This window comes from Chelonia mydas, chromosome 1 (genome assembly GCF_015237465.2).
Source record: "Chelonia mydas isolate rCheMyd1 chromosome 1, rCheMyd1.pri.v2, whole genome shotgun sequence".
NCBI classification, from domain to species: Eukaryota; Metazoa; Chordata; order Testudines; family Cheloniidae; genus Chelonia; species Chelonia mydas.
Window position 1 is genome coordinate 291,324,081 of NC_057849.1, and position 23,852 is coordinate 291,347,932.

The 23,852-nt window shown below is 43.9% G+C and overlaps 1 protein-coding gene across 3 annotated transcripts in view; it reads left to right on the plus strand.

Annotated features, from left to right (window-relative positions):
• Positions 1 to 23,852, plus strand: part of SLC38A1 (solute carrier family 38 member 1) — a 68,862-nt gene that overhangs the window by 11,829 nt on the left and 33,181 nt on the right. For 2 of the 3 annotated variants that reach the window (XM_037887676.2, XM_043548798.1), the window contains exon 2: positions 14,358 to 14,569. In XM_037887676.2, the coding sequence (XP_037743604.1) occupies positions 14,451 to 14,569 (119 nt within the window). In that variant the 5' untranslated portion in view covers positions 14,358 to 14,450. Of the gene's footprint in view, positions 1 to 8,931; positions 9,019 to 14,357; positions 14,570 to 23,852 lie in introns of those variants that run through there. The other variant, XM_007063987.4, reaches the window with a different exon arrangement.

Consider the following 23,852-nt stretch of genomic DNA (forward strand, 5'->3'; position numbering starts at 1 on the left):
CTCTCCATTGAAGGAGTCACACGGTTGGGGTAGTGGTGGCTGAACCCCCTAAAATGGCATGCAGCTCATCATAGGAGCGGCATGTTTGGGGCTCTGACCCGGAGCGGCCGTTTGCCTCTCTGGTTTTCTTGCCTCAGCTCCTTAAGTTTCACATGGCACTGCTTCGGGTCCCTGTTATGGCCTCTGTCCTTCATGCCCTGGGAGATTTTGACAAATGTTTTGGCATTTCGAAAACTGGAACGGAGTTCTGATAGCACGGATTCCTCTCCCCATACAGCGCTCAGATCCCGTACCTCCCGTTCGGTCCATGCTGGAGCTCTTTTGTGATTCTGGGACTCCATCATGGTCACCTCTGCTGATGAGCTCTGCATGGCCACCTCTGCTGATGAGCTCTGCACTCACCTGCAGCTTGCCACGCTGGCCAAACAGGAAATGAGATTCAAAAGTTCACGGGCCTTTTCCTGTCTACCTGGCCAGCGCATCTGAGTTGAGAGTGCTGTCCAGAGCGGTCACAATGGAGCACTCTGGAATAGCTCCTGGAGGCCAATACCATCGAATTGTGTCCACAGTACCCCAAATTCGATCCGGCAAGGCCGATTTCAGCGCTAATCCCCTTGTCGGGGGTGGAGTAAACAAGTCAATTTTAAGAGCCCTTTAAGTTGAAAAAAAGGGCTTCGTCATATGGACCGGTGCAGGGTTAAATCGATTTAACGCTGCTAAATTTGACTTCAACTCCTAGTGTAGGCCAGGGCTTACTCTCAGGGGCAATTACACCACAGAGGATTGTTTTATTCAGCAGGGTGGAAGAGTGCCATGTGAAGGGAAGAAATCTTATTTCTTGGGCTAATTTTCTTTTTTCTTTTTAATTTTCATTAGTACCAATTAGAACACTGCTTTACTTTTTTTGGAGTTTAGGCATGGAGTGGGAACATAGGTAATGGCTGGAATTGGGAATTGGAATTGCTTAGTCACCAATCGGATTATTGTTCATATCTTTGAGAGTTAAGAAAAAGGCCAGGTCTACACTAGACATTTATGCCAGTTTAGCAATGTTGATTAGCTATGTGAGTTTTGGATATTTGTATGCTAGCTAAAGTCCTAGTGTGGATGCAGTTATACCAGCATAAAAGTATTTTGCCAGTATTTCACTCTCCAAACCAGTATAAGATATATCAGCAAAAACACTTTTTTGCTGATATAAGCCATGTCTACCCTAGGAAGATTTTGCTAGTATAACTGTACTGAGATTGTTATACCACCAGCAAAATTTTTAAGCATAGACTAGTCTTACGTTTCTTTGGTTATTAAACAAGGAAGTTCTGGAGTTTGCTTGGGAGAATAATAATACTTTGCCCTTATAGAGCATCTTTCAACTGTGGATCGCAAAGCACTTTACAAAGCTGAATAAGTGTTAGTATTATCCTCATTTTACAGATAGAGATACTAAGGATTAGATAGTTGTCACTTGCCCAAAGACTCACAATGAGTTAATGGCAGTCAGGCCAAGAATCCAGGTCTCCAGACTTCCAGTTCTTATCTGTCCTCTAGAATCCATAGTGCCTCATCACTCTTGTTTGAAAATTCATGTATTTGTTTGTTCTGATGAAAGAAATAGCCCCTTGTCTGAGTTGGAATGAATGACTCTATTTCTGTTGAGTTATTTTGTTGATGTTAATATGAATTTTTATATACTTAAGAATGAACTTCTTGATGAGATACTGTGGTCTTATAAGCATTATGGCCCCAATCCTGCAAGTTACAGCATGGGGTGGACCCTGCACCCATGGGGAGCGCCATGAGGTGCAAGTATATGCCCATATACACAGTGTTGCAGGATTAGGGTCTCTGGGTGAAATTCTGACCCCTCTGAAGTCAATTGATTTCATTGGGGCCAGAATTTCACCCTATATTGTTAAATCAATTTTCCATATAATCTAAATATTCATTTTAAAAAGGTTCTCGGCTTTTTCATTACTAAGAGAACCATCACAAATCAATCAATGCACTTCTGCCCTGTTAGTCCTGATTTGCAGCTCTTTAGCTCAACACTAGCAGAAGCAAGGAATGTGAGCTTTACCTCAGTGATCTGTGAATTCTGTTCCCCAGCACTCTGTTCATCTCAATGAAGTCTTAATTTCATCACTTAGTTGGGATTATTAAATGCTAACTTTATAAAGCACAGGCAATGTAAAGGCAATTCTGCAAATGCTTCAGTGGGACTACTCAGGATACTGTGGTCTGTGCTGGTTAACTAGTATTTGCAGAACAGGCCTTAAGGTCATGTCTGCATGAGAATGTTGCACCAATTTAATTTAAATCCGTTTTTAAATTGATTTTAGTCAAACTTGGGCAAACCTTTGTGTGGACACTTTTCACTTTCAAGATCTTCGTGGCCTATCCCTACCCTACCTGTCATCTCTCATTCAGGATCAGTAGGTTGACTCCTTTCTCCAGTAGGCCCATGGAATAAGGATGTCAACCTCCATTGTCTGCTTGTCAAACTTTCAAACAAGCATCTTTGTGCTTTCTCCTATGCTGCTCCACCCACAAATGTCCCTGTAAACATCTGCAAAGCACTTCACTGTTCTCCTTCAAATCCCTACTTAAACATTCTTCTTTGCCATGATGTCTACCAAAACTCACAATGGTTAGGCTTCTGTTGTGCTGAGACCAATGTCTATCATGCTTACCAATATTGACTCATTGGTGCCTTGTACTTCCCCGTCTGTCTCCATCTGTTGCCTCTGATTTTATCCTTAGGGTATGTCTACACTGGCAGAGTTACATCACCGGTAGTTACAGCGCCACTCAGAGAGCGCTGAAGGGAAACCACTGTTGTGTGTTCACACTGTCATCTGCCTGCGCAATAGCGTGTTCACACTTGTGGCACTTGCAGCGATATTCGGAGCGGTGCACACTGGGCAGCTATCCCACAGAGCATCTCTTCCTCTTCTGCCGCTATGAGTTGTGGGAAGGCGGAGGGGGTCACGGAGCATCCTGGATCCTGTCCCAATACCCCGTAATGCATTGCTTCGCATTCCAACAATCCTTGTTCTTCCGTTTGCATTTGGCACCATCTTTCAATGGTTTGTGTACTGCACGCTCTGCCTCTTCAGTCTACAAGAATGGATCCCGCACTGTTGAGCAATATGCTGCTCGCTCTCACTAACACGTCATGAGTGCCAGTAGAGTTATTCCTTAAACTGCAAAGGCAAGGGGAGTGCGATATTGATCTCGCCACGCGTAGTAGCTACGACATGAGATTGCTTGTGGCATTCACGGAGGTGCTTACCACAGTGGAACACCGCTTTTGGGCTTGGGAAACAAGCACTGAGTGGTGGGATCACATCGTCATGCACGTCTGGGATGAAGAGCAGTGGCTGCAGAACTTTCGGATGAGGAAAGTCACATTCATGGGACTGTGCGTTGAGCTCACCCCAGCAACTACAGCACAAGGACACAAGAATGAGAGTTGCCCTGTCGCTGGAGAAGCGCAAGGCGATTGCACTGTGGAAGCTGGCTACTCCAGACTGCTACTGATCGGTCGCTAACCAGTTCGGAGTGGGAAAGTCGACCGTTTGACTCGTGTTGACGGAAGTGTGCAGGGCCATTAATTGCATCCTGCTCCGAAAGACCGTGACTCTGGGCAACGTGCATGAGATTGTGGATGGCTTTGCACAAATCGGCTTCCCTAACTGCAGAGGGGCGATAGATGGCATGCATATTCCAATTCTGGCATCAAACCACCTAGCCCCCGAGTACATTAATCGGAAGGGGTATTTCTCTATGGTTCTCCAGGTGCTTGTAGATCACTGTGCATGTTTCATGGGTATTAACGCAGGCTGGTCAGGAAAGGTGCATGACACATGCATCTTTCGGAAAACTGGCCTGTTCAGGAAGCTGCAAGCTGCAAGTAAGAATTTTCTTCCTGGACCAGATGATCACCGTAGGAGGAAGTTGATCCTGGGAGACCCTGCCTACCCCTTAATGCCATGGCTTATGAAGCCATTCACAGGGCATGTCATAAATATAAAGGGAAGGGTAACCACCTTTCTGTATACAGTGCTATAAAATCCCTCCTGGCCAGAGGCAAAACCCTTTCACCTGTAAAGGGTAAGGAGGTAAGGTAACCTCACTGGCACCTGACCCAAAATGACCAATGAGGGGACAAGATACTTTCAAATCTGGAGGGGATGGAACAGTTCTGTCTGTCTGTGTGATGCTTTTGCCGGGAACAGATCAGAAATGCAAGCCTTCCAACTCCTGTTAAGTTAGTAAGTAATCTAGCTAGAAAATGCGTTAGATTTTCTTTTGTTTAATGGCTTGTAAAATAAGCTGTGCTGCAGGGAATGTATATTCCTGTTTTTGTATCTTTTTGTAATTTAAGTTTTTGCCTAGAGGGATTCTCTATGTTTTGAATCTGATTACCCTGTAAGATATTTACCATCCTGATTTTACAGAGGTGATTCTTTTACCTTTTCTTTAATTAAAATTCTTCTTTTAAGAACCTGATTGATTTTTCACTGTTCTTAAGATCCAAGGGTTTGGGTCTGTGTTCACCTGTACCAAATGGTGAGGATTATTATCAAGTCTTCCCCAGGAAACGGGGTGTAGGGCTTGGGGGGGGATGTTTTGGGGGAAGACGTCTTCAAGTGGTCTCTTTCCCTGTTCTTTGTTTAAAATGCTTGGTGGTGGCAGCATACTGTTCAAGGACAAGGCAAAGTTTGTATCTTGGGGAAGTTTTTAAGCTAAGCTGGTAAGAATAAGCTTAGGGGGTCTTTCATGCAGTTCCCCACATCGGTACCCTAGAGTTCAGAGTGGGGAAGGAACCTTGACAGGGCACCTTGACAGCAGCAAGGAGCGGTTCAACAAAAGGCTGAGTAAGTGCAGAATGACTGTTGAGTGTGCTTTTGGCCGTTTAAAGGCCCACTGACGCTGCCTATATGGGAGGCTGGACCTGTCCGATGACAATATTCCTATGCTTATAGCCGTGTGCTGTATGGTCCATAACATTTGTGAAGGGAAGGGTGAAAGCTTCACTCAGGGCTGGACCTCTGCGGCTCAGCGCCTGGAGGCTTAATTTGAACAGCCAGAGACCAGGGTTATTAGAGGGGCACAGCACAGGGCCATAAGGATCAGGGATGCCTTGAGGTAACAATTTGAAGCTGAGAGCCACTAATATTTGTTGCTATGCTCGGGAGTGCAGTGCTTGTAATGCTAGGAGGGGATTGTGATTGGTGCAGATAATGCACTGTGAAGGTTTAAGAAAATTGCCTGTTGCTTTGCAGGGCTCTGTTTGCTTTCAATTAATGGAATAAAGAGTGCTTTCAAACCAAAACAATTCTTTTATTAAAAATCAACGACCGGAGGAGAGAGACAACCAAAAAAACACATCAGCACTGAGGGGGATGGGGGAAGTGAGGGTCCCAGGAGGAGGTGGGGTCCTGGGACGGTTAAAGATTTGTGTATGTCGACTTATCATATCCAACCTTCTCCTTTGGAGTACAGTACAGCGGTGTACTGTACTTCAGCAGGGCTAAACTGCAGAGGGAGGGGTGTTGAGTACAGTGGGTACTGAGAGTCTGCAGGGCTGGACTGTGATGGGGGAGGAGTGGAATGCAGTGGGTACAGACTTGAACCAGGAGGTTGATAAGAGTGTGTGTGAGGGCGAATGGGAAAGAGTTTTGCGACAGCGGCTGCAGGGGAGGGTGGGCGCGGAGCTGCTCGATTCGAAGTGCTATTAGTGCCTGGAGTATGTCCGCTTAATGCTCCATAATGTTTAAGAGCTGCTCTTTGGCTTCATTCTGGTGCGCCATGTTCTCCTTTCAGTCCCTCTTCTTGCTGTCCCGCCACTCCTTCAATTCTTGTTTTCCAGCCCCGCAGTGCATCATGACCTCACGCAGAAAGTCCTTCGTGGCCGCTTTCTAATTCTGCGCAGCCGTTCAGCTGGCGATAATGAAGAGGGAGGCTGGGCTCCCAAGGTCATATCTGTGAAGCCAAAATGCAACATTTTACAGAAGCAGTATTGTTTGCAACACACATGGCCCCTTTCTGTCATGCATCGTGAAATCTGTCCATAGGTATCATAATTCCTATGGCTGGAGTGCAGTTGGGACTGGACAGCCTCCTCTCCCAAAATGCTGATGAGGTCCAGTAGCTCGGTATTGCTCCAAGCGGGGGATCGCCTGGTGTATGGAGTAGGCATGGTCACCTGGAAAGATGCGCTGAGACCACTGCACATGTCACCGAGCAAACAGGAAGGGGACTTTCAAAATTCCCAAGGAATTTAAGGGGAGGGGATGACGGTAGGTCACCTCAGGACAGGGCAGTAGAGTTCAAACTGATGACCGGAGAGGTGAGAACAGGCATTGTGGAACACCTCCCGGAGGCCAATAGTAGCGCTGTAATCAACCAGGGTGTCTACACTGGCACTGCGGCGCTGTAGCCCTGGTGCAGAAAGCTCTACGCCTCTTGTCGGGGTAGTTTTGTTACAATGCTGCAACTGTGCAGTTTCTGCGCACTAAGTGGCTTGGCAGTGTGTACACCTCAGGAGTTACAACGCAGAAAGATGCTTTACTGCGCAGAAACTTGCAAGTGTAGACACGTCCTTAGATTGTAAGTTCTTTGGGGCAGGACACTCTTTTTGTTCTGTTTTTGTACAGCTCCTAACACAGTGGGGCCCTGAGCCATTACTGGGGCTCCTACAAGCTATGATAACACAAACAATGAATAATAATAACTCCTTTTAAGAGTGGTTAATTTCATTTTAGCATAAACCTATTTCCAATCTATTTCAACGAAACTGGAGCGAGAGGGGAAAAAAGAGCCTGTTTTAAACCAAAATAAAAGCGTCCACACATGGTTATATGGGTTTAAGTAAATCACTTTAAATTCACACTTTAGGCTGTAACTGATGCAACTTTCTCACACAGATGGAAATATACTGGCATATTTATAATAGAGGAAGGATGGTTCAGTGCTAAGAGCACCACCCTCAGATTTGTGAGATGCTGGTTCAATTCCCTGCTCCACCACTGACTTCATGAGTAACCACATGCAAGTCACTTAGCCTCTCTGTACCTCAGTTCCTTATCTGTGAAATGGGAATAATAGTACTGCCTCAAAGGGGTATTTTGAGGTTAAATCCATTAAGGAGTGTGAGGTGCTCAGATACTGTGTGGCAGGGGCCATATAAGTACCTTTGATAGATACAAGTATAATTATAAGAGTGTCCACAGAGTGAATACTCTTATACTTGTGTAACTACAGAGATATAATTATGTTGGTATATTGCCCTGTGTAGACAGGCCTAAAAAAACAACTCAGCTGGAGTTGAGGTGCTTTCTTTCTAACTATTTTTAGGAGTGTGATTTTTTTTTTTTCAAATCTGAGATAGTTATACCAATACAGCCTGTAGCATGGAGGTGGTTATACTCATAAAAAGTTTTTCATACTGGTATAGCTTATTCCTCTTTCTGTATGGGAATAGCTATACCAGTATCAAAGTAGCTTGTACTGATATAACTTTAGGTCCACGCTGAGGGGTTTGTACTGCTTTAACTATTGAGTTGGTATACCAGAATAATTAAAGCAGTACAACTTTTGTGTGTAGATGCATTTAGGAGCCTAACTTTAGGCACCCATTTTTTAAACTTTTGGCTTTAGTCTTTTTTATCAGGAATTTTTATAGGTAGATCGTACTGTATTTATTAAGTAGCCCTAATTCATGTTTAAATTGTTTTTACTGTGTCATTGTACATCATGGGATAGATGGGTCTTTCTTTAGAATTAGCAAAAGCCACTTCAGCTAGGCCTGTTTACTTTTTCAAGTGCTTTTTTTCAAGGAAATTTGTTTGAATTAGGGGGATTCCTTGGTTTTTTTTAATCTTAAACTTTGCTCTTGAAAATTCAAAAGGCGGATTTTCAAAACCCCAGGGATAAGAAAATTATCTGTCTAACGACACCTGTGAAACTCAATATAAGATTTTATTATACCTTTGAAGAGATTTTGAGAGATTATTTAAAGTGAAGCTGCTAATCTCTGCTAAGTGTTTTCAAATACAATGAGGATGTAGGGTAAGCAGCAGCCTTGGATTCTGTTTATTTGATACAGATAGGAGGCAGTCATAGTTGGACAGGAATTGAAATAGGGCCTCACATATTCATGTAGGGTCCTGCAAAAACTAGGGACAGCCCTGATTCCTTAGTTATGCCTGAATATTCTGAGGGTTGCTTTTTTTCTTTTTCTTTTTTTTTGAGGCAGCTCTGACGGCTTCAGCGATCCCGCCCCCAATATCCTGAGGTTAGTCTGGTATCGTCAGTAACCCTAAAGTTTTGAAAACCTCTCATTACAGAAAAATTGCTGGGTTTAGAGAAGTTGCACAACATATCAGCCATTTACTGGAACTGTTTCTTAATGACACTTTATCTTCAAAAGCTTGTTGGGATGGTGGGGCAGTTGAGTTCCAGAGTTCTTTGATTCTCAAATACATATGGTCCTGGGGTGATGAATTGTAATCATAGAGGCGAAAGTATTTCCTTTCAAATTATCCACATTTCTGAAGAGGAAATGTATTTTATTGTAGTGGATTAAACCAATTCCACACAGGTGTTCTTTTTAGTTGCCTCAGGTGCTGCATCTTCTCCCAGTGGAGAGACTGATTTATTTCTCTCAGTTGATAGCTTAACAATTGCTGGATACAAGACGCAGATTATTCTCTCTTCAGACTGTCCATGAATGTAGGGATTTGATTTCTCAATCAGAGGAGTGTTTGTGGTCTGAATCTTTATCTCCAGATAGTAGCGTACTCAAATAACTGGAATGAAGCTATTTCATGGAAAGAAAACTGCAATGATGATATCCCTGTGTTGCCTTCATTTGGTACTAATGTGGACACTAAATAATGAAAATTATATTGAATGGGACCTTTTATATGTATATTAAAAGCAGGAGAGAGACAACATGAGAAAAACACAAAGGCGTGACAACTAGCTGGGGCTCGAACTAGCACACTAAGGGTAAGTCTACAGTATGAAATTAGGTCAAATTTATAGAAGTCGGTTTTTTAGAAATTGGTTTTATATATTCGAGTGTGTGTGTCCCCACAGAAAATGCTCTAAGTGCATTAAGTGCATTAACTCGGCGGAATGCTTCCACAGTACCGAGGCTAGAGTCGACTTCCGGAGTGTTGCACTGTGGGTAGCTATCCCACAGTTCCCGCAGTCTCTGCTGCCCATTAGAATTCTGGGTTGAGATCCCAATGCCTGATGGGGCTACAACATTGTCGCGGGTGGTTCTGGGTACATATCGTCAGGCCCCCGTTCCCTCCCTCCCTCTGTGAAAGCAAGGGCAGACAATCGTTTCACGCCTTTTATCCTGAGTTACCTGTGCAGACGCCATACCACGGCAAGCATGGAGCCAGCTAAGGTAACCGTCACCGTATGTCTCCTGGGTGCTGGCAGACATGGTACTGCATTGCTACACAGCAGCATCAACCCATTGCCTTGTGGCAGCAGACGTTACAGTACGACTGGTAGCCATCATCGTCATGTCCGAGGTGCTCCTGGCCACGTCGGCCAGGAGCGCCTGGGCAGACATGGGTGCAGGGACTAAATTTGGAGTGACTTGACCAGGTCATTCTCTTTAGTCCTGCAGTCAGTCCTATTGAACCATCTTATGGTGAGCAGGCAGCCGATACGGATTGCTAGCAGTCCTACTGTACCATCTTCTTCCAGGCAGGCAAGAGATGAGGATGGCTAGCAGTCCTACTGCACCGTCTTCTGCCGAGCAGCCATGAGATGTGGATGGCTTGCAGTCCTTCTGCACTGTCTGCTGCCAGCCAAAGATGTAAAAGATAGATGGAGTGGATCAAAACAAGAAATAGACCAGATTTGTTTTGTACTCATTTGCTTCTCCCCCTCCCCCATCTAGGGGACTCATTCCTCTAGGTCACACTGCAGTCACTCACAGAGAAGGTGCAGCGAGGTAAATCCAGCCATGTATTAATCAGAGGCCAGACCAACCTGCTTGTTCCAATAAGAACAATTACTTAGGTGCACCATTTCTTATTGGAACCCTCCGTGAAGTCCTGCCTGAAATACTCATTGATGTAAAGCCACCCCCTTTGTTGATTTTAATTCCCTGTAAGCCAACCCTGTAAGCCATGTCATCAGTCGCCCCTCCCTCCGTCAGAGCAACGGCAGACAATCGTTCCGCACCTTTTTTCTGTGCGGACGCCATACCAAGGCAAGCATGGAGGCCGCTCAGCTCACTTTGGCAATTAGGAGCACATTAAACATCACACGCATTATCCAGCAGTATATGCAGCACCAGAACCTGGCAGAGCGATACCGGGCGAGGAGGCGACGTCAGTGCGGTCACATGAATGATCAGGACATGGACACAGATTTCTCTGAAAGCATGGGCCCTGCCAATGCATGCATCATGGTGCTACCATGGCAGGTTCATGCTGTGGAACGCCGATTCTGGGATGGGGAAACAAGCACAGACTGGTGGGACTGCATAGTGTTGCAGGTCTGGGACGATTCCCAGTGGCTGTGAAACTTTCGCATGCGTAAGGGCACTTTCATGGAACTTTGTGACTTGCTTTCCCCTGCCCTGAAGCGCATGAATACCAAGATGAGAGCAGCCCTCACAGTTGAGAAGCGAGTGGCGATAGCCCTGTGGAGGCTTGCAACGCCAGACAGCTACCGGTCAGTTGGGAATCAATTTGGAGTGGGCAAATCTACTGTGGGGGCTGCTGTGATGCAAGTAGCCCACGCAATCAAAGATCTGCTGATATCAAGGGTAGTGACCCTGGGAAATGTGCAGGTCATAGTGGATGGCTTTGCTGCAATGGGATTCCTTAACTGTGGTGGGGCCATAGACGGAACCCATATCCCTATCTTGGCACCGGAGCACCAAGCTGGAGAGTACATAAACCTCAAGGGGTACTTTTCAATAGTGCTGCAAGCTCTGGTGGATCACAAGGGACATTTCACCAACATCAACGTGGGATGGCCGGGAAAGGTACATGACGCTCGCATCTTCAGGAACTCTGGTCTGTTTCAAAAGCTGCAGGAAGGGACTTTATTCCCAGACCAGAAAATAACTGTTGGGGATGTTGAAATGCCTATAGTTATCCTTGGGGACCCAGCCTACCCCTTAATGCCATGGTTCATGAAGCCGTATACAGGCACCCTGGACAGTAGTCAGGAGCTGTTCAACTACTGGCTGAGCAAGTGCAGAATGGTGGTAGAATGTGCATTTGGACGTTTAAAGGTGCGCTGGCGCAGTTTACTGACTCGCTTAGACCTCAGCGAAACAAATATTCCCACTGTTATTACTGCTTGCTGTGTGCTCCACAATATCTGTGAGAGTAAGGGGGAGACGTTTATGGCGGGGTGGGAGGTTGAGGAAATCCCCTGGTTGCTGGTTACGCGCAGCCAGACACCAGGGCGGTTAGAAGAGCACAGGAGGGCGCGGTACGCATCAGAGAAGCTTTGAAAACCAGTTTCATGACTGGCCAGGCTACGGTGTGAAAGTTCTGTTTGTTTCTCCTTGATGAAACCCCCCGCCCCTTGGTTCACTCTACTTCCCTGTAAGCTAACCACCCTCCCCTCCTCCCTTCGATCACCGCTTGCAGAGGCAATAAAGTCATTGTTGCTTCACATTCATGCATTCTTTATTCATTCATCATACAAATAGGGGGATGACTGCAAAGGTAGCCCAGGAGGGGTGGTGGAGGAGGGAAGGAAAATGCCACACAGCACTTTAAAAGTTTACAACTTTAAAATTTATTGAATGCCAGCCTTCTGTTTTTTGGGCAATCCTCTGTGGTGGAGTGGCTGGTTGGCTGGAGGCCCCCCACCGCGTTCTTGGGCGTCTGGGTGTGGAGGCTATGGAACTTGGGGAGGAGGGCGGTTGGTTACACAGGGGCTGTAGTGGCAGTCTGTGCTCCAGCTGCCTTTGCTGCAGCTCAGCCATACACTGGAGCATACTGGTTTGATCCTCCAGCAGCCTCAGCATTGAATCCTGCCTCCTCTCATCCCACTGCCGCCACATTTGAGCTTCAGCCCTGTCTTCAGCCTGCCACTTACTCTCTTCAGCCTGCCACCTCTCCTCCCGGTCATTTTGTGCTTTCCTGCACTCTGACATTATTAGCCTCCACGCGTTCGTCTGTGCTCTGTCAGTGTGGGAGGACAGCATGAGCTCAGAGAACATTTCATCACAAGTGCATTTTTTTTTCTTTCTAATCTTCACTAGCCTCTGGGAAGGAGAAGATCCTGTGATCATTGATACACATGCAGCTGGTGGAGAAATAAAAAGGGACAGCGGTATTTAAAAAGACACATTTTATAAATCAGTGGCTACACTCTTTCAGGGTAAACCTTGCTGTTAACATTACATACATAGCACATGTGCTTTCGTTACAAGGTCGCATTTTGCCTCCCCCCACCGCGTGGCTACCCCCTCAACCCTCCATCCTCCCCGTGGCTAACAGCGGGGAACATTTCTGTTCACCCACAGGCAAACAGCCCAGCAGGAACGGGCACCTCTGAGTGTCCCCTGAAGAAAAGCACCCTATTTCAACCAGGTGACCATGAATGATATCTCACCCTCCTGAGGATAACACAGAGAGATAAAGAACGGATGTTGTTTGAACGCCAGCAAACATACACTGCAATGCTTTGTTGTACAATGATTCCTGAGTACGTGTTACTGGCCTGGAGTGGTAAAGTGTCCTACCATGGAGGACACAATAAGGCTGCCCTCCCCAGAAACCTTTTGCAAAGACTTTGGGAGTACATCCAGGAGAGCCGCGAATGCCAGGGCAAATTAATCCTTTCACATGCTTGCTTTTAAATCATGTATAGTATTTTAAAAGTACACTCACCGGAGGTCCCTTCTCCGCCTGCCGGGTCCAGGAGGCAGCCTTGGGTGGGTTCGGGGGGTACTGACTCCAGGTTCAGGGTGAGAAACAGTTCCTGGCTGTCGGGAAAACCACTTTCTCCGCTTGCTTGCTGTGAGCTATCTACAACCTCATCATCATCATCATCATCTTCTTCGTCCCCAAAACCTGCTTCCGTGTTGCCTCCATCTCCATTGAAGGAGTCAAACAACACGGCTGGGGTAGTGGTGGCTGAACCCCCTAAAATGGCATGCAGCTCATCATAGAAGCGGCATGTTTGGGGCTCTGACCCGGAGCGGCCGTTTGCTTCTCTGGTTTTCTTGCCTCAGCTCCTTAAGTTTCAAATGGCACTGCTTCGGGTCCCTGTTATGGCCTCTGTCCTTCATGCCCTGGGAGATTTTGACAAAGGTTTTGGCGTTTCGAAAACTGGAACGGAGTTCTGATAACACGGATTCCTCTCCCCATACAGCGCTCAGATCCCGTACCTCCCGTTCGGTCCATGCTGGAGCTCTTTTGCGATTCTGGGACTCCATCATGGTCACCTCTGCTGATGAGCTCTGCATGGCCACCTCTGCTGATGAGCTCTGCACTCACCTGCAGCTTGCCACGCTGGCCAAACAGGAAATGAGATTCAAAAGTTCACGGGCCTTTTCCTGTCTACCTGGCCAGTGCATCTGAGTTGAGAGTGCTGTCCAGAGCGGTCACAGTGGAGCACTCTGGGATAGCTCCTGGAGGCCAATACCGTCGAATTGTGTCCACAGTACCCCAAATTCGACCCGGCAAGGCCAATTTAAGCGCTAATCCCCTTGTCAGGGGTGGAGTAAGGAAATCGATTTTAAGAGCCCTTTAAGTCGAAATAAAGGGCTTCATCGTGTGGACGGGTGCAGGTTTACATCGATTTAACGCTGCTAAATTCGACCTAAAGTCCTAGTGTAGACCAGGGCTAGAACTTTTTCCTTGACTACTAGGTTATAAACCTATTTTTTGAAGTTGTGTTTTACTAATTTGTTCACTATTTTATAAATGTAAACACAGCCAAACCTGTCATAAGTAGTCAGTGGGATTGACAAAATGTTGTTACTTAAAGAGAGGTGTTCAGTGCTTAATTTGTAATGAAAGAGGTGTCAGGGCTCAAGCAATTAGGTGCTGGGGCTCAAGCAAAATTTTTACTTTCATAACTGATGTGGCAAGTCCAGAGATGCCGGGGCTGTGAACTGCCAAGCCTAGAGGTGCTTGGGCTAAGCCTTGGCACAAATTAAGCAGTGGAGGTGTACTTCTGATTAAGATGGAGGAACCTTTTACTCCACCTATACAATACATTTGGGATATAGTCTGGGTTGGTTCCTGCGGACATGAGGTTGCTTGATAAAGGCATTCTTTTATATAGATTTCACTCTAATCTTATTAGAATACTGCATACATCTTGTTTTTCTTACTGCATTTTAGGTTTGTCGAGCTCACGTTGTGTCTACTGTCTACCTACAAAATATACACTATTATTTGGATAAACATTTGGATACTTATACTTCCTAGCTCACGATGCCTTTCAAAAGCGGATTAGAATTAACTGAGTTGCAGAATATGACTGTCCCTGAGGATGATAACATCAGCAATGATTCAAATGATTTTACAGAGGTAGAAAATGGCCAGATAAATAGGTGAGTATTTTTCCACTGATGCTGACTATCCTGTGAAACACACTGTTTAAAAACAGCATTCTAATTTTCAGTATCTCTCTTGCATTATTCATTACCGAGTCATGCTCCATTTGAAGATGTAATTTGAATTTCTTATGTGACATCTGTTGGGCATAGGTTGCAACAGCAGATATAGCAAACAGAGTAGCAATTTATTCACCGTTTTGAATTTTTCAAATGAGTCTAATAAAATGCATAAAATGTTAAAATTTCAAAATATCTACATACACAATACAAAAAATAAAATAATAACATTAGACCGACAGAAACATTTTGGGCAAAGATATAGGATTTTCAATAAAGGTTGTTCCACAGTCTGATGTATGTAACCACAATGGCCACAAAAATGTTTTTTAGGCTTCTGTGAATTTATAACTCATGCTGTTGACAAGAAATGTAGATCATATCTTCCTGTCTATGTTTAAAACCCTCTGCAAATGAGAATGTATATCAAACCTTTGCTCCTAAGTCTAATAGAAAATGCACTTTTAGAAAAAGTGACCGATTTGTAACTAATGTTCAAATTTAAATGTGAAAAAAATATTCTCTGCTCAGCAATTAAAGTAAAATGCAATTATTACATGCTTGCTTAAAAATTATTATAGCATTTATTTTTTTATAAACTTTTTGTTAATTTAGTAAAATAGAACAATATTGTTTCCGTCATAATAAACCCTTCCAAGCTTATTGCAAGGTAAAGAGTTAAATTTTCAGGTTCTGAATAGCCTTCATATTTATGGTAAGGATCTGCTGTTGGACTAGAGTGGCTGGCTGTTTCTGTGGGGTTTTTGAGCTGGAAACAAGAAGTTACCCTCTTCCTCTGAAACTTCATTCAAATTTTGCAGAACAAAGGTGGTGTGAGAGAAAGAAAAGGAGCAGTTGAAGGTTCCCAAATTTCCCAAGTAACTAGGTTAGTGTGGACCCCTGTGCCCACATACCGTCCTGTTGACTGTAGTGGGACTCTGCTGGAGTACTTTCAGGTGTCCACTTTCATGGATCTACTTACAGGATCTGGACCAAAAACTGCCTTATTCTGCCACCCTACTGACAGACAATAGGTAGCAAATGTTTGCAGGAACAGGCACTTAGAGGCTGATTTTACTGCTTAGATCTGCATGGGGAGGAGATTGACCCCGGTGTGAAAAGGGTGTCAGCTGCCTCTGTGGAAGAGTTTTTTCTTTCCCCATACCTTGCCAAAAGCCTTCCCAGTGCTGAGATCAATGCAGGAGGAGGGATCAGGCTGGGGGAAGAGTGGGCAGGCTAGTGGGGGATGCACACTGTCAGCCAGCCCTTCCTGTGAAGCTCAGGGTGCAAAGACAATGCAGTACTGGGTGTCTTATCTTTCTGTGCCATCCACCACCACAGTGGATATACCCCTTTAAGGGGAAGTGCTTGGGGCAGCAGCTGCCAGCTGTGAGAGCTCTGTCAGTGTGACTTCTGCAGGTGCAGTCATGCGAGATACCAGTGATCCAGAGTCTTCACACAGAAGTCCCTGGCCTCCTACTTATTCCCTGGGGTTCTTGGGGTCACCGCTGTTCCACAGTGTAGTGCAAACTCCTCTACCAATGGTGGGGGAAGTCTCTGTGAAGAGAATCTTATGCATGTTTTAAACAGCAGTAGTAGTGAAAGCTGACATTGACCATCAAAGCATATGCTGCAGCTGGAAGGGCAGCAAAGCTCAGGGTGGGGATGGAGATGGGAAGGAGGAGTTCAAATGGTGCAGGGTGCCTGAGGGGAAAAAAGAATAGTTGGGTCAGAGTGGGGGCAAATTAACAAAAAAAAAATGTAATTAAGAACGGAAAAGATTTCCCCTACTTTTCTCAGCCTTCTTCTGCCTCTCATAGTAGATTGAAGCATTCCAGAAACCAGCTCACCGGGCGTGGGGCGGGTTCCAAAATGAAAAATCTTTGAGCCATGGCTCAGAGGGGTAGCCGTGTTAGTCAGTATCCACAAAAACAATGAGAAGTCCAGTGGCACCTTAAAGACTAACAGATTTATTTGGGCATAAGCTTGCATGGGTAAAAAACCCACTTCTTCAGATGCATGGAGATGCATGGCTGTAAGCTCGGCCAGGGGATGCATTCGTAGACAGGTATCCAGAGAGGGCCCTAACAGAAGACGGATGCTACTGTATCACTACAGTGCTTGCATCCCTCATCTCTTCTAAGAGCATGAGTTTCCAAGAGTTCCACTCTTAACAAATGTTGGCCTACCACATTGACACTAAAACCTCAGCCTGCTCCTGCTGGAGTCAGTGGCAAAACTCCCTCTGACTTCAGTGGAAGCGGGATTGGGCCCCACCCTATAAGGGTGGTTTATTAGTTTCTATTTATATAAATGACATGTAGATAGCATTCTATTCAGCAATGCTGTTTTCATGCTTCTTGATAGAGGAGTCATTCCCCTTCTGTTTCATAGAATCATAGAATATCAGGGCTGGAAGGGACCTCAGAAGGTCATCTAGTCCAACGCCCTGCTTAAAGCAGGACCAATCCCCAACTAAATCATCCCAGCCAGGGCTTTGTCAAGCCTGACCTCAAAAACTTCTAAGGAAGGAGATTCCACCACCTCCCTAGGTAACGCATTCCAGTGTTTCACCACCCTCCTAGTGAAAAAGTTTTTCCTAATATCCAACCTAAACCTCCCCCACTGCAACTTGAGACCTTTACTCCTCGTTCAGTCATCTGCTACCACTGAGAACAGTCTAGATCCATCCTCTTTAGAACCCCCTTTCAGGTAGTTGAAAGCAGCTGTCAAATCCCCCCTCATTCTTCTCTTCCGCAGACTAAACAATCCCAGTTTCCTCAGCCTCTCCTCATAAGTCATGTGTTCCAGTCCCCTAATCATTTTTGTTGCCCTCCGCTGGACGTTTTCCAGTTTTTCCACATCCTTCTTGTAGTGTGGGGCCCAAAACTGGACACAGTACTCCAGATGAGGCCTCACCAATGTCGAATAGAGGGGAACGATCACGTCCCTCGATCTGCTGGCAATGCCCCTACTTATACATCCCAAAATGCCATTGGCCTTCTTGGCAACAAGGGCACACTGTTGACTCATATCCAGCTTCTCGTCCACTGTAACCCCTAGGTCCTTTTCTGCAGAACTGCTGCCGAGTCATTCGGTCCCTAATCTGTAGCGGTGCATGGGATTCTTCCGTCCTAAGTGCAGGACTCTGCACTTGTCCTTGCTGAACCTCATCAGATTTCTTTTGGCCCAATCCTCCAATTTGTCTAGGGCCCTCTGTATCCTATTCCTACCCTCCAGCGTATCTACCTCTCCTCCCAGTTTAGTGTCGTCTGCAAACTTGCTGAGGGTGCAATCCACACCATCCTCCAGATCATTAATGAAGATATTGAACAAAACCGGCCCGAGGACCAACCCTTGGGGCACTCCACTTGATGCCAGCTGCCAACTAGACATGGAGCCATTGATCACTACCCGTTGAGCCCGACAATCTAGCCAGCTTTCTATCCATCTTATCGTCCATTTGTCCAGCCCCTACTTCTTTAACTTACTGGCAAGAATACTGTGGGAGACCATGTCAAAAGCTTTGCTAAAGTCACGGAACAACATGTCCACTGCTTTCCCCTCATCCACAGAGCCAGTTATCTCGTCATAGAAGGCAATTAGATTAGTCAGGCATGACTTTCCCTTGGTGAATCCATGCTGACTGTTCCTGATCACTTTCCTCTCCTCTGAGTGCTTCAGAATTGATTCCTTGAGGACCTGCTCCATAATTTTTCCAGGGACTGAGGTGAGGCTGTTTGTCCCTTCCAATCACCATTATGACTCATGCATTTCTCCTGTATAGTAGCAGGTTGATGGCTATATCTGGTGCCACCTTTGGTGCCATCTCACATGTGACCTAGGGCTAAGTGAATCTCTAAAGCCCTCGGAAGTCAGTAGGTGTTTTTCCATTGACTTTAACAGGCTTTGGATCAGACCTATCATTTTCCACAATTTTTTTGTTTTTGGTTTTTTTGGTTGTTTTGGCTTGTTGGTTTTGCATTAAGCCTGAGTTACTTACAGCTCTTTGCGGGGCATATGTTTTCATGAGGGTTCAACACAAAGCAAGGTTTACAAGGATTTTTGAGGGAAGATCTGCCTGAGAGGCAACAGACACTAGTGTCTGTTTTTAAACCAAAACAAAATCACAAAATTCCACTTGAAAAATTCTCCAGACACAGCCAAACATTGCTTTGGGCTTCAACTAAAGGTTTGTAGGCCTAAAAATAAAATCTCATATAAACTTGGATGGGTTTATTCTGTGTTTGAACTTGAAACTAACCACCTGCATTATGACACTGAGAGCTTGTCTACAAATTAAGTTGTTCTTGGTTATCATTAACTCCATGTGTGGACATTCTTATTCTGAAATAAGAGTGCCAAGTACTTGTTTAGCGTAACCCACCAGAAGTTAATCAGGAACAACTCCATGTGTAGACAAGCCCTGAGTTTCCTAGTGAAAGGTCTGTACAGAAATATTCATTACTGCCAACTATCCCCACTTCCAGGCATCCCCTTATTGGTGCTCCATTAACCATGCACGTGGTCTGTATTACAGCACATTACTGTGTCTGAACACAATTGCTAGTGTGTTAGTTGGCATGATGTTGAACACAGCTTGGGCTGTGTAGGCAAGAAAAAGTTGTGTTTCGCCTCTTATCACTAACTGTGATTAAACACTCAGTGAGGTAGCTGGGTTAGCTGACACAATGCTGAATGCAGTTTGTCCTGGTCTATGCCAACCAATAAACCATGGTCATCCACAGGCCAGCTAACATGATAGTTGTGCTCAGACATGGTTGTTTTGTAGTGGGAGCCAGCACAAAGAGTCTTATGAATTCTTGTCTCTGCTCACATTGGAGATCTTTATCAGTGTCTATGCTAGACATCAATTTAGGAGGATGCAGCATGATACAGGATTGTCACCTTTCTATAAGTTAGAAACCCTTGCCAAGCAATTAAGGCACTGTCTAAAAACACTTCTGACTAATTAGGTTTAACACAGTGGAGTCAGCCATTTTGTTTAAGCAGGCTTTAAAACCAGTTTAGCTAAGGGCTTGTCTACATGGTGAGGCAATATGTGCTAACGTGTTGCTCATTAATTGTCCCTTGTAAACCTTACTGGTGCACACTAAAGGTTCCCTACACTACTCACGAAAGCTTATGCTCAAATAAATTTGTTAGTCTCTAAGTTGCCACAAGTACTCCTTTTCTTTTTAGAGACCCTTTAGTGCACACCAGCAGGGTCTACATGGACCAATTCTTGGCGACATATTAGTGCACCTTAGAAATCACACCCCTGTAATACACACTGCTGAACCATGTAGGCAAGCACTAACTCAGTTAAAGGGACATCACTTTTACCAAATGACCACCATCTAAGCTGTTTTTAAAACTCCAAATGAAGACCATGTTTACATGCGGTCCTTTAAACTTCGTTTGAGCCCCAAAATGGATGGAGCCTAAGCTTTAGCACAGTGATAGAGAGAAAAAAAATGGGTTAAGACCTTCTTTGTGAGCCATATACAAATATGGACCTACTACCAGTATGAACTGATTATTTTTAAGTTGACAGATTCTTTTATAAATATATAGAGTTTTATAAAATCTGTTCATGTGCAGTTGTGATGCACTAAGTGTTAAAATGAAGAATGAAAGAGGAGCAGGAATATACAGCAATCAATGGTGTCTTTTGACAATGAACAAACTGCTTGAAACAAAGAATTCCAAGCAGGTTAACAAGTCATAAAGGCATTAAGAACATGGACTGTCTTACTGTGTGTTTGTGTAGCACTTTGCACTATGGTCTCCACTCTCTGTGGGAGCTAATTATCACATTTTATGTTATGGTTCTATTTATAAAGTTTCCAGTTATAAAGGGTTAATAAAAGACTAATAGATGTCTTAAGAAATGAATACTCAATTGTTACAAAATCCAAAAGGTCAGTTGCTTATAACTACGGCTTATAGTTAGCACTGAGGACAAATAGGAATTTTCATCCAGTGGGAAATTCCAGTATTTCAGCATTTGTTTTCATCCCAAATTGGGACAAAAAATTGAACTACCGATTTTTTTCAGAGAATCAAATATTCTGAAAAATTTCAAATCAGTTTGTTGAACTGACCCAAAGTGCTTCATTTCAAGTCAGTTCAACATTAAACTACATTTTCTGATGGTGCCACATTGCCTCGTCAGAGTTGTAGATCGGAAACTCGATGCCCTCATTCTGCCCTAAGGGTCAGGCTCCCTGGCCTGACTACTACTCCCATGATGCACCTACTGTCATGTGATCCCATGATATACAAACAGCTTGGTCAGAGTCTTAGAGGAGTCTGTGTTGCATCATGGGAGATGTAGGCCAGGCCAGGAGCCCAGCCTGTGAGGAAGAATTGGGGCCTGCACTTCAACCCCCTTGAGGCAATGTGGCACAGGAGAAAAATGCAGTTATTATAGAACTGACTCTAAACAAAACATTTTGAGCCAATTCACCAAACCAAAAATATTTCAATTGTGGTCCAACAGCCCTTAAACAAAATAATTAATTTTGATTTTTCCCAATTAAAATTTGCAAAATTTTGGTAAAACTGAAATTTGCATGTGGAGGATTTCATTTTTTATGGGAACTGCATCTTCCATCAAAAAAAAAATCTCTTATATGGAAAATTCCCACCCAGCAGTTCTGCTTATAACTATCTGTAACATCTTCAGTAGATGTGCCTATAACCATCTATAATGCATACTATTCAGGTCTGTAACAATCTTAAAATATGTATTACTCATTTATTAACCCTTTATAAATTATTTTAATGGAGTCTTAATATAAAGGATGATAATGATAATAAACCTATAAACAACAGGATTTTTATTTCTATAATTATTAAATGGACTAATCGCTAGGGTTGAGCAGAGGGGGAGGAAAAAGATGATATTATAGGAAATATTGTCTCTGTCTTAACTCTAAGTCTGGAAAAAGGCAGAATCTCTAACTCGCAGAAGCAAGCACACCCCTCAGACATTCCTAGCAACACGTCCAGAGGAAACAAAGCTCCTCTCTGTGCTCCTTATTACATGACATGCAGGGTTTTTCAGTGAGAGCATCTGAGTGCCATGTAAACTTTTCCCATTCAACAGCCTACATTCAGCAATGTGGCTTAAAAAATACATCGAAAGTATACAAGTTCTAACTCACTAGAAGCCCAGGGCCAAATTCTATTTTAAATGAAAACAAAAAATCTGCATATTGAGCAGTAAAATGTGGGTTCTCCCTCAGAAAGAGGGTGGCTGATTTGCACCTCGTATGTAACTGTAAGGGGAATCTGCTGTCTACCCCCAACAGATCTCAGGACTCTTGGCATTGACACTGCAACTGTTTTTCTGTCTTCACTTGCTGTAACTTTCTGAAAATGGATAGTTTTTAAAATGTATGAGAAATGAAATAGTTGATTCAGATGTAGATAAGCTAAGTCAGACCAATCTGATAGATGTGAGTCAAATCTGTAAAACTAGCATTGGGATTAAGTACATTTTAACAGCAATATATGTGTCTAAGTTTGTCTGGGTTTAAGGGGTAAACTTAAAAGGGAATTATACAGGAGAGATGATGACTAAGACTTTTCAAGATATTTTCCATCAGAGGTGTATCCTTCAGAAACCACAAACAGAGCACAGAAAATCATTTTTAAAGAGAACTGTAAAGTTAGTAGACTAAATGCATCCCCCATATAACACCACTGAAGACAGTGGATATACAGCTATCTGAATATGGCCCATAGTTAAAACAACACCACAGTCTCATCATGTATTGCCAGTAAGAAGGTCATAGCCAGGGAAGTGAGAAGTTTAATAGAACTTTACATTGAAAGGTGCAGAGGTATAATATACTAAGGCGTCTGATTTAAGACTTTAACCAGTAAACACTGATTAACTCCCCCCACACACACACACCCACACACACCCTGGTACTAAAAAAATAAATAAAATGAATAAGTAAAGGAAGTCAGTGTTTATCCAATAGATACCAGAAAACCCCCAGAAACGGTTACTCAGTTCATGCTGATTTCACCCCATGTGCAGTTTGTTTTATATAGACAATGTCCGTGCTCCCTGGCTTGTATTTAAGGGCCTGCCTACGTGGAGCAGTAATGCAAACCATGGGGTGTGATTTCTAAAGCACACATTAATTGGTTTGTGTAGACTCTGCTGGTGTGCACTAAAGGTTCCCTAGTGTGCTCTAATGTAGTGCTGCTTAAAACAGTACTATGTTAAAATGCACCAGGAAACAAACACTAAATGCTAAACCAGAGGTTCAATAACAAGGATGCAAAGGTTAATCTAACACGTAATTCATTTTTATACATATAATAAAAATGAAAATAGATCCTTTGGGAAGTACCTGAAAAAGCTTCTCATTACAGTATCAAAAAGAGCCCCCAAACCCTGGATTTTTGGACATCGACATAGAACTCAAAAATTGTTAAAAATAACTCCCAAAAATGAGCCCCCAAAGAGATAAAGCCCTAAAGATAGCCCACAATACTTTTTGATGTATTAATATAATACATGGTTTGATTCAGAGTTTATTACATATTTACAGTTAAATTAGAACTGTATGTCCCTGACCTGAGGATGTTAGCTCATTGAATGCCTTGAAATGCAGGGAACTGTTGTGGATGATATTTTTTAAGTAAAGCCACCCAGAGTGGTTTTGGTTTTGGTTTGGTGTTTGTTAAAAGAATCACCTAAAATTATCTAAAGCAATCTTTGAAAAGGGGTAGGAACACATGGTTAGGAATTAAATTTGCATAATGGTTGATGCAATAGCTAGGGCCCAGAGATCCATGTGTAAGTTAACAAGGAAATTAGGGACACTGCAAAAACTAAACAACCGGGCCAAGGGTTACACAATCTGAAAGGTTTCAGCAGAGAAAAGAAGTGGGAGAAAATAAATGCAAGAAATATACTCCAAGATGGTGAAGCACAAAGGCAGGGGATGGACAGAAAAATAGCAGGATGCTTTTGTTGTCCTAGTGGCAGTAGATTTCTAATGTGCACATTGTGATGACAAAGCAAAACAGCACGTGTGAAGAGTATGGAGGAAGACAGCTATATCACTCTAAAGAGCAGCTCTTCCGTTAGTGCTTTCCTAAGCTAAACTAAACTGAACTTTATAGGACAATGAGCTAAATCATTGGCTTTGCCAGGGCCCTAGAAGATGGCTTTGATGGAAATACTAAAGCC